The sequence below is a fragment of the Rhinolophus hipposideros genome (genome assembly GCF_964194185.1).
Source record: "Rhinolophus hipposideros genome assembly, chromosome: 14".
NCBI lineage: Eukaryota > Metazoa > Chordata > Mammalia > Chiroptera > Rhinolophidae > Rhinolophus > Rhinolophus hipposideros.
In genome coordinates this window covers 8,046,005-8,062,957 of record NC_138060.1, presented here as the reverse complement: position 1 = coordinate 8,062,957, position 16,953 = coordinate 8,046,005, and the positions used below count along the sequence as shown (strand labels likewise).

The 16,953-nt window shown below is 37.4% G+C and overlaps 2 protein-coding genes across 4 annotated transcripts in view; one reads left to right on the top strand and one right to left on the bottom strand.

Annotated features, from left to right (window-relative positions):
* SLC25A26 (solute carrier family 25 member 26) overlaps positions 1-16,953 on the top strand; it is a 156,863-nt gene that overhangs the window by 99,362 nt on the left and 40,548 nt on the right. The gene's annotated exons all lie outside the window — the stretch shown is intronic.
* Positions 15,163-16,274, bottom strand: LOC308507759 (glyceraldehyde-3-phosphate dehydrogenase-like; the record flags this gene model as incomplete). The annotated part of the gene is made up of 1 exon (XM_081073238.1): positions 15,163-16,274. The coding sequence occupies one exon, from the start codon at positions 16,272-16,274 to the stop codon at positions 15,273-15,275; it is 1,002 nt and encodes a 333-aa protein (XP_080929364.1). The 3' UTR covers positions 15,163-15,272.

Below are 16,953 nucleotides of genomic sequence, written 5' to 3'. Positions count from 1 at the left end.
GGTATATGCTAGATGTTCTTCCAGGGACTTGGATTCATTAAGATACCTCACCCCCATACCATATTTTACTTCCCTAACTTCTCCCAATCTTCTAGTCCACTCCTGACTTCAGGAGTTTCCAATAAGTTGGCCTGACATATAGGATGTGGTTTATAAGAGAAAAAGAGCAGTCAAAGATGACCCAGGGTCTAGTTGGCCTATAGAATTGGACTTGTATGGTTGCCCTTAAGTAAGATTGGAGAAACTATAGATAGAGTAGGTTTGGGAGGAAGATTGGGAGTTGAGTTTGGACATGTTCAATTTAAGATGTATATTAGACATCCAAATAGAAATGTTGAGTAGGCAGGTGCAAAATAATAAGAAATATATATGTTGGTCTCTGTTGCTGGTTCCTGGCACAGAGCTTTTAAAACGTTTATGAATTCCTAAGTAGTAAGAGAATCTTTTGTTCTAATATTTTGTCTTTGACTCTGGTTCCTGACACAGAGCTCCTAAATCCCTTGGAATTTCCTGGGTTGAAAGAGTGTCTTTTGTTATAATGAGGTGACTCTTGGTGGACTCCTGGATAGCTTGAGGATGGGACCTGGTCACTAGAAAGACCAAGCCATAATTATAAGCTTGGAAATTTCCACCTAACCCTCCATCTTCTGGGGAGTGGAGAGAAACTGGAGACTTGGTTTAGTGCTCAATCATGCCTACGTGATGAAGCGTCCATAAAAAATCCCAAGGTATAGGGTTTGAGGAGTTGTCAGGTTGATGGACATATTCACTGGAATACGAGTAAGGTCGTATACCCAACTTCAGGGGACCAGAAGCTAGAGACTCTTCAGACCTCATCCTACGTACCCCTTCACCTGGCTGTTCATCTGTATAAACAAAAGTGTTTTCCTAAGGTCTGTGAGCTGTTCTAGCAAATGATTAAATCCAAGGAGGAGGTTCATGGAACTTCCCTTTGCCAAGTTGGACAGAGATTGTAGGTAACCTGGGGAGCTCTATTTGCAATTGGCATCTAAAATAGGTGGCAGTCTTGTGGGACTGAGCCCTCAACCTATGGGGTCTGCTTTAACTCCAGTTAGTATCAGAATTGCATTGAGTTATAGGATACCCAGCTGGTGTCACAGAGAACTGCTTGGTGTAGGAAAAACCTCACACATCTGGTGTCACTGTTGTGAGTGTGATAGTAGTGTGAGCATAAAAGAGGAACACTAGTGTTTTTTTTATACAACGGAGAACACTGATGTTCTAATCAGGTGCGACAAGATGTCAGCCAGAATTTTTCAAAATTATATTGTTTAAATGTTATATATGTGTATGTTTTAAATATCATATACATTGTCTATAATAAAAGCATATATATAACATTTTATACATTTATCTATACGTACATCTATGTATTTATATATATGCTACTTCTGTGGTAGACAATGTGCAGTATTAGCTAAGGATGATAGTATATTGTATATATAACTATATAAGAGATCCTCAAATATATAGACATAGAGTGGGGTTTGTTTTTGTTGTTTTAATCAGCAGAATACACAATCAAAACTTGCAGACTACTGGTACATTCACACAAACTCCTACTCATTCAATAAGTTAAATGAATGCCATGGATGATTCTATTTATACCTTTTTTTTCAGTAAGGCTACCTCAAATATGAAATTACCTTATAAGAAAATCCTTTTGATATTGGAATAACCAAATTCATATGAGGAATCAGATCCAAGATATAACCACTGGCCTATAACAATTAGTCCTTCAAGAATAGAACCCATCAGAAGACCTTTTTGTTGGATCTTTTTTTGGGTAGATACACAAAACAAAAACCAACTGCATACCAGATGCTGTTCTAGGGGCTTGAATTAATTAAGATACCTCACCTCAACCTCATCCTTAACTTCTTTTAACCTTCCAGCCACTCTTGACTTCAGGAGTTCCCAGTAAGTTCTTGACAGATAGGATGTGGTTTGCGAGGGGGAAAAAGCAGTCAGATTTTGAGTGAGAGTTTTTGTTAGACTGTTATCTCAATCACTTTTTAAGTCTTACATTTACTATATTATAATTTAGAATTAGTTTAAATATATGGATTGTTTTAAGAGAAGAGCGTCATTTAAAATGCTTATTAATTATGATTTCAGTGTTTATATCTATAGACAATTCAGTGGTATTTTATTATTCTATAACTTCAGTCTCAAAGTTTCTCATTCTGAGCATATTATAAATAGCTTTTAAATGTTTAAAATATTAGTCACTTTTTTCACTCATTTTATAGCTGTGTAGGTTTATCACATGTCCCTAATTTTTAAATGAGGAAGCTACTTAATTAAAATGTTACCTCAGTTACAATATGAAATAGAATTATCAAATAGCATACTTTCTCATTTACAAATATTTTCCATGGAGGGCAATCAAATGATGATTTCCAGGCTTATGGGTTTCAATGTATTTGAGAGACTTCGTCTTTATTATTTGAGATGAGAAAATGTAGATTTTTTTCCAGTCATGATTTATTTGCTCCAAAATGCAAATAAAATTATATCTTCATATAAACACCTTTCTCCTTTTATACAAGAATATTTTTATTAGCAGCTTTATCAAGATATAATTTATTTACCATCATATTTGCTTGTTTTAAGTGTAGAATTCAATGATTTTTAGTATAATACAGAGTTGGAATTATATAACACAGTCTAATTTTTATCATCCCAATATTATGCCCATTTATAGTTGCTCTCCGGCGATTTTTTTTAACTTAAGAATACTTGTCTATTTTTAATAGAACTTTACATAATTATTACCTACACCAGATACCCTGTATTCAGTTTCCCCCATTATTAATATCTTACATCAGTATGATAAATTTGTTAACAATTAGTGAGCCAATTTCGATACGTTATTAACTAAAGTCTATACTTTCTGTATTCAGATTTCCTTAGTTTTTACCTAATGTCTTCTTTCTCTTCTAGAATCCCATCCAGGACATCACATTACATTTAGTTGCTATGTCTCCACAGCATCTTCTAGGTTATGACAGTTTCTCAGACTTCCTTTATTTTGGATGACTTTGACAGTTTTGAGGAGTTCTGGCCAACTACTCTGGTTATAGGATGCCTCTCTGTTGAGATTTGTCTAACGTTTTTCTCCTGACGAGACTGATGTGAGGGTACATAGTTCCAGTGTGGCTTCCTCCTGGAAGTGCTGACCGGGATCACCTGGCTGAGGTAGTACTTGTCAGTTTTCTCCCCTGTACAGTTACTCCCCCACCCCCTCTCCACACTGTCCTCTTTAGAAGGAAGTCACTGTGTGCAGCCCTCCCTTGAGAGGGCACTGATGCTCCACTTTCTTGAGGACAGTTTATCTACATGAATTATTCTTTTGTGCAGATTTGTCTCTTCTCACTAATAGACTCATCTATTCAATCACTTATTATATTAATATGATTCATGGATATTTATTTTATTTTTTTTTGGTTGTAATCCAATACTACATTTTTAAATTGTGTTGCTTGAATTGTTCCAGTTTGGGCCATTGGGTACTCTTTTTAGTTGGCTCCTGTGTACCTTTGACAAATCCCCATCAATGTGAGTATTGTTTTTTTTGATTTTGAGTGTTTCCTTAATTTCTGGCCATACAAGATGCTCCAAGCTCATCATCTTGTAGGTTTCCTGCCCTGGTACTAGAGTCAGCCATTTCTCCAAGGTTCTCCTCCATGCCCTGCCTTTTTTTTTTTTTTGCTTTTTATTCTGTTAGTATAAATACATTTTTTTTGAATGTTTGTAATGTGCTCACCATTTCTGGTAGGTACTGGGGCTCCAAGGTGACACAGGATAAATTCAATACTATTTTTCTGAAATCTCAGATTTCCTAAAATCCTGTCTTAGTGTATCTTTCTAGTTTTTTCCTTTCCTTTTTAAATTTTATAATTTTTCATATATTTATATATGTAAATTTTTTTAAATGCCTGAGGATGATTCTGTTATACCTGCTATGAGTTTTTTTCCCTTTTCCCTTTGTTCATCTTCCCTCCCCCATCCACTCTCCATGACCCATATTCATAACTTAATATATGTGTTTGAATGTTTGTGTGTATCCTTTTACATTTGCTTTCATACTATTAATATCATAATAATATCCAAATGTAGTTTCTGTTTTTATGCTTTGTAAAAGATGGCTTACATGATACATTTTTATTTTATTTTATATTTTGGTTTTCTGTCTTAACAATACCAGTAGAAGCTCTGCATGTCAACTGTCATAGTTCTAATTCATTCTTTTAAATGACTGTTTCCTGTTCGGTGGTAGGGGATTATTATGTGTCCAATCATTTCCCTATTAATGACATTCACATACTTTCCTTCTAAGTGTTCGCCACTATGAACAGCACTAAAGAATCCTTTACAGAAATGCTTTATTTTTGTGGGATAAATTTCTGAGAGTGGGTTTGCCATATCTAAAGATATGTTTTTTTAAATAGATGTTTCTAGTTTAGAACACACTTTAAAAACCAGCAATCCACACATCTCCCAGCAGTGTACCAGAGGATTCTGTGTCCTGTCTGCAGTAGGGAGAACACCAGGTCTCGCCAGCCTTGCCATTCTCATTGGTGTTAGGTGGTACTTCCTTGGTAGTTCAGTTTGCATTTCCCTGAGTTTGTGTGTCTTCTTGTTCATTTGTTGGTAACAGTGACCACTGGGAATTGCTCTTCTGTGATTTTGCCCCTTTTCTGTCCTCTGCCATTTTTGTCTTATAATCTTCTCAGTTTGTAAGAGCTCTTTGTATTTATAAATATTAAGCCTGTGTCCTCTGTATTGGAAATATTTCCCCCAAAGATGTCTGTGCTTTTTGCTTTTCCATTGTTTGCTATAGAAATTTGTAATTCTTTCATGTAGTAAATGTGCTTGGCTTCTCAATTACAGCTCCTGAGTTTAAGGTCTCCTTTGCATAATGTAACTATGTTCTCTTAGACTTTTTTTGCAGGGTTCTTATCAACACAGTGTTTTTCACATTTAATCTGTCTAGTATTTATTTTTTGTGCCTGGAGTAAGATGGGTCCTTTTTTTCTTCTAGATGCCCTTAGTGTATTATGCTAGCACCTTTCCCCACTTTTTATATAAGTAAATCTCCATATATATTGAAATTTATTACTTGGTTCACTATTGTTATGTTAATAGTTTTATCTACTTTTAGACTAATAATGAATTCGTTTGATGAAAGCAACTTTATAATATATTCCGATATCTGAACCTGAATTCTGCCCCTTCCAAACCCATCCTTTGTTCTTTTTCAAAATATTCTTGGCTATGCGTGGGCATTTATTCTTTCATGTAAATGTTAAGAGTAATATACAATTTTTAAAAAGACAGCTTTATAACTGAAAGAATATGAAATGTATATGTTAAGTTTGGGAGAACTGACAAGAATGTAGTATAGTTTCTACATTTTTCAGACCTTTCTGATGTCTTCTGATATAATTTTATAGTTTTGTTTATACATTATAGGTCATATGCCCCTCTTGTTGAATTTATTTCTAGTTTTTGTTAACTATTTTGAACTCACTCTCTCCCCCGATTTTCTTTTTAGGAGCTTATTGATAGAATGGTTTCAAAAGGTATTGACTTTTAAATTTCTCTGTAACCAGCCACATTACTCAATTTCCTGATTAAATCTAGAACTGTTTTACTAGAAACTCTTGGGTTTTCTAAGGCCAAGGTCATGTATGAGAATAAAAAGTGTTCTTTTCCATTCTCCTTCCTCACTTCTTTTCTTGTTACCACCAGTTAGTTCATTTTCTTGTTTTACTGTGTTCATCAGAACCTTTAAGGAATGTTGATTCTCATGCTGACAGCAGCATCCCTATCTCGTTTTAGTTTTTAATTTGCCTAACTGCTACGTGTTTGGTTGAGTATGGGTTTATAATATACCTTTTTCTAATTAAATTTTTTGGAGTGACATTGGTTAGTAAAATTATACAGGTTTCAAGTGTACAGTGTTCATCACCCAGAATTAATTCTCTTTCCATCACTATATATTTGATCCCCTTTACCCTCTTCTGCCTGGTAATCACTATTCTCTGTGTCTGTGAAATTTTGTTTGTTTATTTGTTTGTCTTGTTCATGTGTTGCTTTCAGTTTTTTATCCCACATATCAGTGAAGTCATATGGTTCTCGACTTTCTATCTGACTTATCTATTTCACTTCGCATAATAATGTCAAAAACCATCCATGTTGTTGCAAATGGCAGCATTTCATCTTTTCTTATGGCCAAGTAATATTCCATTGTATATATACACCACATCTTCTTTATCCAATTAACTATTGAAGGACTCTTAGGTTGTTTCCATGTCTTGGCCGCAGTGAATAAATGAACACAGGGGTACATATATCCTTACAGATAAATGTTTTCAGATTTTTGGGGTAGATAACCAGAAGAGGGATTGCTGGGTCATATGGTAATTCTACATAATTTTTTTGAGGAACCTCCACACTGCCTTCCATAACGGCTGCACCAGTCTGCATTCCCACCAGCAGTGTATGAGGATTCCCTTTTCTTCACAGCTTCTCCAACACTTGGTATTATTTGTCTTGTTGATAATAGCCGTTCTAACATGTGTGAGGTGATACCTCATTGTGGTTTTGATATGCATTTCCCTAATAGCTAGTGAAGTTGAGCATTTTTTCATGTGTCTGTTGGTTGTTTGTATGTCTTCTTAGCAGCAGTGTCTGTTCAGGCCCTCTGCCCAATTTTCAATTGGATTTTTTTGTTTTTGTTGAGTTTGTATGAATTCCTTATATGTTTTGGATATTAGCCCCTTATTGGAGGCATTGTTTTCAAATACCTTCTCCCATTCGGTTGGTTGCCTTGTTATTTTGTTGTTGATTTATTTTGCTGTGCTTTTCAGTTTGATACAATTCCATTCGTTTATTTTTGCTTTTACTTCCTTCGCCTTTGAGGTAAAATTCATAAAATCCTCTCTGAACCCAAGGTTCATAAGTTGAGTACCTATGTTTTTTTCTATGCAATTTACTATTTCAGGTCTTATGTTTAGGTCTTTGATCCATTTTGAATTAATTTTGGTACATGGTGACAGATAGCAAATGGCAGCAGTCTAGTTTCATTCTTCTGCACGTAGCTTTCCAATTTTCTCAGCATCATTCATTGAAGAGGCTTTCTTTTCTCCATTGTATGTTTTTGGCTCCTTTGTTGAAAATTATCTGTCCATATATATGTAGGTTTATTTCTGGGTTCTCAGTTCTATTCCGTTGGTCACTGTGTTTGTTTTTCTGCCAATACCATGCTGTTTTGATTATTGTCGCTTGTAGTGTAAATTGAAGTCAGGAAATGTGATACCTCCTGCCTTTTTTCGCCCCCTTAGAATTGTTTTGGCTATTCAGAGTCTTTTGTGATCTATACAAATCTGATGACAAAGAAATAGAACAAACCTGTTCTATTTCTTTGCCATTGGGATTTTGACAGGGCTTGCATTAAATTCTGTATATTGCTTTGGGTAATATGGCCATTTTTAACTATAACATATCTTCTTCATCAGAGCTTTTAATATTCTTTTAAAAGAAATCCCATTTAGTCATTATTAACCTTTTAAACCTAATTTCTGTGCTGATCCTTTTATTTGAAGCATTTCTTTATCATTTTGTTTTATTTTAAACATAATATAGTTAGATATTTTAATGTAATAATTTACTTCAACTGTTGTATAAATAGATGTTCTCTTAACTCGCTTTGTTTGCTACATTTTTACTTGTGATTTCTTATCCCTTATTTTTCTGGTTGATCAAGTTATTTTGGGTTCCTTTTTTTTTCCAATCTTCTTACTTTGGAAATTCTATTAAACATTTCTATTCCATTAATGATTACCTTTTTTCCCCCTGTACTTTTAATTAGAAATATTTGTTTACCATTATTTGAAAATAAGATACTCATGCTTTTTCTCCACTGACTTAACTATGACGGTTGGTTCATTACTGTATCTTCTACTTCCCCCTCCTCAGTAAGATTGAGAACTTTAGAATATTTCACTTCCCTCTTTTCCTATCTCTCCAATACTCAGCTGAGAACTTCAGGATACTTTTATTCCTACTATCTTTAGCCCCTCTCTTAACTCCCAGATTTTGCTGAGACAGTTTAATACTTTTAGTTCAACTCTTAGTAAATATTGCTTTGCTGTACATCTGTTTTGTTTCAACAGGTCTGATTTAGAATTTATTACATGCTGCCAGAGCCTTAATCATTACTCATTTAGATTAAACTGTATATAAAACTATCATGTTTTCTAATTCTAAAAGGCAGGGGTTTTTTGTTTTTGCATTTTAGCACTTCTAAAATTGAGAAGTGGCTTATAATTGATTGTTTCTTAGATTTACAATTAAATTGGCAGCACTTGTTCTTATAGTTAGTAGAGTTACTGGAATTGATACAGATACCTGAAACTGTGTACGTAGGAAAGAAGCAAGAGCAAGTACAAAGTCTGTTTCTTGCTACTATTCTCTCTTCCATCCTTCCCCAGAGAGTCTCTGTTCTAATCTGTTTGCTCTTTAGTCACAGTTCTTTCACAGGTATTTTGTTGTGTGAGGTACGTGGGTGATACATTTTGTGAGGATCCATACATCTTTCTTTTCTGATAGGTGCTAGGTGTGGTATTTGGCCACCCCTTCTCTCTCAGTAGTCTGTTAGAACCATTGCTATTGCTTCAGATGTTGCAGATGACTAGTCTGGTACCTCTCTGAACTTTCCCCCTCTGTAAGTAATGTGTTCTTTTTACCTGCAAGCTTGTAAATTTTTTTCTTACAGAGTTCAGGAATTTACTAGGTTATGCATAGCTCTGTGTCGAGAATAAAGTAAGCTCTTTTAATCTGAAGATTGAGGTCTTTCTTTGGTCCAAGTATATTTTCTTCTGTTACTGGTGTGTGTTTTGTTATTGCCTTTCCTCTGTCTGTTTATCTTTCTTCTGCTGGAACCACGGTTCATCTCATGAGATATGTCCTCTAAATCTCTTATCTTCTCTTTCATGATTTCTGTTTGGCTGCTTTGAGCTATTTTTTCCATTTTCTCTCACAGACCACAAATTTGGACCTTTCCCGTGATCCTTTCTTTTCTTCAGTTATCCTACTGTATGGTTTCCTTGGGAAAATCATTGTTTTAGATGCAGGAAGACTTCTCTCTGCTGTACTTAAATCTCCCTAAGTTCCCTTGTTATTTTTCTGACCCTTATTGACCTCTCTCTTTTCAAGCAGCTCTGTTTGCTTATGGGTTTGCTCCTTTGTTCTGACTGGTCACTGTCTTAACGGATGCTCAGCCTCCTTATGTGTTGTCATAGTTTCCTTATTAGTTCATTAGGGCCCAGTTGTGGTCTTGGCCTGTAATGATTCAAGGAGACAACCCTTCCCCCCCAAGGGTCATCAGATCTCACATGCCAGGCCTTTTCTAGAACCATTTAAAGTTCCTTTATAGGCCTTTTCTAGAACCATTTATAGTTCCTTTTCCAGGGTTCCAAGAAGTTAGTCTCCAGGCACTTGCCCAGCTCCTAGGAAAAAAAAAAACAACAAAAAAAAAAAAAAGGAAAAAAAAACACCATACACACACATTCCAGTCCCCTCCTTTACACTCCAAAGAGCCTAAGCCTTCAATTCCAGTTAGCTATCTGCAGGCTCCAGGCCTATGTCTGTTGCAGCAGACAGATTGAAAATGATAGTGGAGATAAAGGGGGGGGTGAGTTCATCTCATCATCTTCCGGTATCTTTCTCAAGCCTGGATTTTTCATTCCTTTAATGGTTGTGGATGTATGCTTTTGCCTAGACTTATCAACAGTGGAGAGAAAAGCATTAGGCATGGAAGTTGTACCACCTGTGGGATAAATTATAATTTTCAACTCTTTGCTTCTTTTGCTGTAAGAGGATTGATTATATTCCCTACCGTCTTAAAGGATTTGCAGTTCTTCCCTGTCGCATAGTCAGGCTTGGAATTATGATTTGTTTTGGTAAGTGGAATGTATGTAGAAGTGACAGTGTTCTCATTCTGAACAGAGCTTTAAGAGGTATAACAAGTTTCCATCAGTCCTCTTCTATAACTGTACAGAGTAGATTACTTGTAGTTCTCAACCCCTGGGCTCTAATGCTGTTTTCTATTATCATAAATGAATAAGAGTTGACTACTTGGAGAAACATTTCTCGAGTGGTTTTCCAAAGCTTCTATTTCCTGGGAGATACAGATATGTAAATATATGCATATATAGCTGATTTGTTGACTTAACTAACAAATATAACAAATGGGAATTATTTTTATATTTTATACCTTTTCTATATAATCAGTATTCACTTTTCTTATTATTAAGCTCTCAGAACATTGTTCTAACTAGTATTTGTGAATCAATAGTTGAGTAGAAAGAGTATTCATTGGACTGTGAGCCAGGAGACCTGGGTTCTACCCTAAATCTGCCCTCAACCTTATTTTCCCTACCATCTTTCCTTTTCTTTGCCTCCGTTCGTTCACGTAAGAAATACAGTGGTACTTCGGTTTTTGAACATAATCTGTTCCGGAAGACTATTCAAGTTCTGAAACGTTCAAAAACAGCTGACAGCTAGGCCTCAGGATCCTGCATTCAGCGGAAGCCGTGTGACACGTTCAATTTCCGAGGTGTGTTTGAAAACTGAATTTACGGCATTCCTAAACTGAAATGTTCATCAACAGAGACGTTCGAAAACCGAGGTACTACTGTTACCGAGCACTCATGTATGCCAAGCGCTGGGATACAATCAGATGTAAGCCAGACACCTCTAACTTCCTGCCCTTACCAAGCTGTCACGTGGGGTGGCATGTGGGGTATCTGGTCCCACTTCCCACATAGGAACGCAGGATATGGCAAGGCCAAAAAGGAACACCCACGGAGCCATAGGTAGGGGAGTCATACTGCTATACTCTCGCTGGAGGCTGGGTTGGAGACACAAGAAGCAGGAGCCACACTATCCGCAACCTGTTGTCCACTTCTCTGCCAACCAACCCCACTTGCTAACTGCAATCCGCTCTTGCTAGCTCAGCCACCATCTTCTTGCTAGTATAGCCACAGCAGTTAGATTAGTGGCCAATGTCTCTCTGGTTACAACTGACAGCCAACTAGCCACAGCTAATGGCCATCCAATCACAGTTGATGGCCATTTACTACCCGAGTGAGCACCTTTCCACGTGAGGCCAAGAGCCTGGAAACTGTACTCCTGGCTCTGTCCCCACACAAACTTACTGTACTTTCTTATGCTCGCTCAGCGCCTTGTTTCTTCTGACCGTACTATAAATTGGTCAGTGCTACTATAAATTGGTCAGTACTCCTTCTTGTCATGTTATGTTAGTGGGGCTGCTTTCAAATACATTTTTACTAGCACTGGATTATTTTTGGGACGTTGGGCGGTGGTGTTGAGAGAGAGAGAGGTAAGTAGGTTGGGAGGGAGGGAGGGAACGAGTGAGCTACTCACATAGCCTAAACCACTATACAAACCTATTTTTGTTCTTCATGATTCATTTTTAATTATGTCTTATTTTGGGTAAATACCCAAAGAATGTATCTATAGTATCTATACAGATGATTTGTTTTTTGTTTTTACAGATTTTATTGGAGAAGGGGAACAGGACTTTAGTGGGGAACTTTACTTCCAGGATTTTTTCCAAGTCAAGTTGTTGTCCTTTCAGTCTTAGTTGTGGAGGGCGCAGCTCAGCTCCAGGTCCAGTTGCCGTTGCTAGTTGCAGGGGGTGCAGCCCACCATCCCTTGCGGGAGTCGAACCGGCAACCTTGTGGTTGAGAGGACACACTCCAACCAACTGAGCCATCCGGGAGCTCAGCAGCAGCTCAGCTCAGGGTGCTGTGTTCAATCTTAGTTGCAGGGGGCGGAGCCCACCATCCCTTGCGGGAGTTGAACCTGCATCCTTGTGGTTGAGAGCCCACAGGCCCATGTGGGAATCGAACCGGCAGCCTTCGGCATTAGGAGGATGGAGTTTCAATTGCCTGAGCCAGCAGGCCGACCCAATACAGATGATTTGCATATTAGGTGAGATGTTTATTGCTCCTGGTTAGTCTTCTAAATTTAATTAATTAATTTTATTTTTATTTGTTAAGAGTTTGGGAAACAGAACATCTTTATTACCAAAAAAACAGTTGCTTTAGAAATGGGGAAAACCTGGATAGATAAGTATGTGTCTTAGTTTACAAGGACACTTGGTAGAATAATAAGTAAAAGAATCTACTTTGTCTTGTAAGACTTCTTGAGGGGGTGGTTACTCATTTTTCCTAGCCCCGTTTTTGCTTCCTGAATAAAGAGCTAAATGTGCTGGCTGCAAGGGAAGGAAGGAGTAGTCGGTGGGAAAGACAACTGAACTATACATGCTAATGCCATTCTCAGCTGCAGAAAAACATCTTAAGAACAACCTGATTATATTTTGTGAGGGATTAAATTTGCATGCAGATTCCAACTGAAAACATCTGTTTCCTGACCCTGTGTGAGAGTTCTAACATCTTGACAGGAATTCTGGTTTTGAAATTTCTGAGTCTCAAGCACCTCCCTCAACTGCTCTGTGGATGTTTTCTTAGAAGGCTTAAATCAATACTGCTTAACATATTGGAAATGACTCTGTGAAGAACTGAAAAGGAACGTCTTCATTTGCTTCTTATACACAAAAAGAAAATTTCAGGTTTCATTAGCAAGAATCTTTCTAATTTCTGATTATTATAAGAATTGTGGGACAATCCACACTTCATTAAAGAGGCCAATGAAAATAAATGGATCATTGAAGTAATCAGTGTATATGTGTGTATATTTATAGAAAGGTAGGAAAACTTTTTAAAGTGTTTCTAATTTTATTTTTAAGAATTCTCAACTACCAAAAATAGTTTCTTTTGGTGGGGGGGAAATGTGTGTAAGGGCACAACTTGCATCGACTTGTGATCTCGTATTTACATTCTACTAAGTCAGGCATAGGTTAGTAATTCTTGATACCATAATTCCACTGCAGAAGTAATGTTTACAGACCTGTGGAAACAGGATTAAATCTTAATGCAAGTATTGAACATTTGCTTGGAGTCAGTTAATGTTGAATGGTGTGTTAGAATCACTCACTTGGTATGAGAAAGCCATTGTGACTTTCTGATTTTCATTTTGATTGATTTCTTAAACTTGATACCTAAAAGAGGATCTGTGCGCTCTGATATTCCTGAATATTAACACTGGGCATTTTTAAGGACAATTATTCTAATGAAGGATTAATGTTGGCCCTTAGCCTTCCATGTTATTAGATATGCTCAGAAATTATATGTTTACAATCTCTGCTATATCTATAATCTCCTATGTATTAGAAATTATCAATTAAACAAAACATAGTGTTTTATGAGGAAAAAATTAGAAATAAACCATCAAGGGATAGTTAAATATTATGAAATACTACTCAGTGGTCAGAAATGACTGATCTATATTAATCAACATGGAAATATCTCTATGACATTGTTTAGGGGGAAAAATCAAATTTTGGAACTATATACACACTAATGTCTAATTAAAAAAATCCCTAAATATATTGAGATAAATGAGAAGACATAACCCAAACTGTTAATGTCCGTTAACTTTGGTTAATTGGAGATAGGGAGCTCACTTTCACCTTTATTTCCAGGCTTCTGTATGTGAATGTTAATGATGAGAATAGTCATGCTTTACTTGTACACTTACTTTTTATTAAGGAAAAGTTAAAACATAGGGTAAACAGAAGTGTATAAAGAACCCCAGAGTACCCCACCAAGCTTCAACAGTTATCAATATTCTGAATATTTTATTTACGTATCTTCATCTACTCTTCACCTTGATTACTATTGAATTTTTATAGCTATATTTGTAGATAAAATTTGTATGCGTTGAAATCACAAATCATACATACTTTTGAAGAATGGATATCCTCATGTACTCCACACCCTTACTATAATATTGAATATCCCCATATCCCTAGAACATTCTCTGGTATCCCATCCCAGTCAGTCTGCCCACTCAGGTTGTTCTGCCTCTTCTTAGGACTTTATATAAATTGAATCATACAGTATAAACTCTTTGTGTCTGATTTTTTTTTGACATAATGTGTGTGAGAATCATCAGTGTTATAGAATGTATCAGTAATTCTTTCCATTTTACTCCTAATATTCTACTCTATGAATATACCACAGATTGTAGAGCCTTTCCCCTGTTGATGGATACTAACTATTGTGATTCAAGCTGCTGTGACATTCGTGCACAAATCTTACTGTTGGTATATATTGTCATTGCTCTTGAATACATACCTAGGAGTGGAATTTCTGGATCAAATAAAAACTTAGAAAACCCCTTTGGAAAGTGATTCTTCTGTTTTAAATCCCTATCAGCAAAATATGAGAGTATAATTATTTGGTTTTGTCAGTTTTTTCATTTTAGCCATCGTAGCAGTTGTATAATGATACTTCAATGTGTGCTTTTAAAAAAATATTTTTTAAATTGTGGTAAAACAGATATAACATAAAATCTGCCATTTTAATCACTTTAAGTGTACACATCATCCAGAGTGTAGTGCAACCATCACTACTGTTCATCACCTCAAACAGAAACTCTGCTCCTCAAGCAGTAGCCCCACCTCCTCTCCCCTCTCCCTGGAGCCCCAGGAACCTTTAATCTGCTTTCTGTCTCTATGAGTTTGCCTATTCTAGCTATTTCATATAAGTGGAATCATACAATATTTGTCCTTTTGTATCTGGCTCAATATTTTCAGGGTTCGTCTATATTACAGCACATGTCAGAACTTCATTCCTTTTTATGCCTGAATAATATTCCATTGTATGGGCATCCTACATTTTGTGTATCCATTTATTTGTTGAGGAAACTTGGGTTGTTTGGTTATTGTGAATAATGATGCAATGAAGATTTATGTACAAGTATCTGTTTGAGTCCCTGTTTTCAATTATCTGGGGTCTATAACTAGGAGTGGAGTTGCTGGGCTATATGATAATTCTATGTTTAACTTTTTGAGGTACCTACCACCAGACTGTTTTCTCAGTGTGTTTTTTTTTTGGGGGGGGGGCATACAGTGAACTTTATTGATGGTGCATGACAAGGCTGGGCTCCCTTAGTCCCTACCCTTTAGGGGGTCTGGGATGGAGACGAGGTCAGGAGATTCTCAGTGTGTTGGGGGATCAATTTGGGAAAAGGACTCTACAATAGTCGAGGGCCTCTCTTCCTCTTGCTGGGGCTGGTGGTCCAGGGGGCTCTTACTCCTTGGAGGCCATGTAGGCCATGAGGTCCACCACCCTGTTGCTGTAGCCAAATTCATTGTCATACCAGGAAACGAGCTTGACAAAGTGGTCGTTGAAGGCAATGCCAGCCCCAGCATCAAAGGTGGAAGAGTGGGTATCACTGTTAAAGTCGCAGGAAACAACCTGGTCCTCAGTGTAGCCCAGGATGCCCTTGAGGGGGCCGTCCGATGCCTGCTTCACCACTTTCTTGATGTCATCGTATTTGGCAGCTTTCTCCAGGCGGCAGGTCAGATCCACAACCGACACATTGGGGGTAGGGACGCGGAAGGCCATGCCAGTGAGCTTTCCATTCAGCTCAGGGATGACCTTGCCCACAGCCTTAGCAGCGCCAGTAGAAGCAGGGATAATGTTCTGGGAAGCCCCTCGGCCATCACGCCACAGCTTCCCAGAGGGACCATCCACGGTCTTCTGGGTGGCAGTGATGGCATGGACTGTGGTCATGAGTCCCTCCACAATGCCGAAGTTATCATGGATGACCTTGGCCAGGGGGGCCAAGCAGTTGGTGGTACAGGACGCATTGCTGACAATCTTGAGGGACTTGTCATACTTCTCATGGTTCACACCCATCACAAACATGGGGACATCCGCAGAAGGGGCAGAGATGATGACCCTATTGGCTCCACCCTTCAAGTGGGCCCCTGCCTTCTCCAAGGTAGTGAAGACCCCAGTGGACTCCACAACATACTCAGCACCAGCATCACCCCATTTGATGTTGGCGGGATCTCGTTCCTGGAAGATGGTAATGGACTTTCCATTGATGACAAGCTTCCCATTCTCAGCCTTGACTGTGCCTTTGAACTTGCTATGGGTGGAATCATACTGGAACATGTAGACCATGTAGTTGAGGTCAATGAAGGGGTCATTGATAGCAACAATATCTACTTTGCCAGAGTTAAAAGCAGCCCTGGTGACCAGGCGCCCAATACGGCCAAATCCGTTCACTCCGACCTTCACCATCGTGTCTCAGGGTCGTGCTGGTACTGCCTCTCAGTGTGTTTTTAGTAACGTTTCTCTGATGACTAATGATGTGGAATATATTTTCAGGTGTTTATATTAGTGATTTGTATATATTTCTTTGTGAAATATTTGTTGAAGTCTTTTGTGCATTTTAAAAAATGGGTTATTACTTTTTCTATTAAGTATTGAAATTTCTTTTTATATTTTGAATAGAAATCCTTTGCCAGATATGTTTTGCAGATATTTTCTTCCAGTACGTAGCTTGCCTTTCTATTATCTTTCTATTATCTTTTTAAAAATTAAACAAATAAATGGTGGTAAGAGAAACATAACACTTACCATCTTAACTATTTTTAAGTGTACAATTCAGTTGTATTAAGCGTTTTCACATTGTTGTGAAACCAGTCTCCAAACTCTTCATTTTGCAGAACTGAAACTCAATACCCATTAAACAGTAACTCCATATTCCCTCTTCTCCCAGCCACCATTCTACTGGCAGCCTCTATTCTACTTTCTGTTTCTATGAATTTGACTCTTATATGAAATACGTTGCATAAGTGGAGTCACACAGTGTTTGTCTTTTTGTGACTGGCATATTTCACTTATTATAATGTGCTTAAGGTTCATCCATTCTGTAGCATGTCAGAATTTCCTTCTTTTTAGGGCTAGTATTCCATTG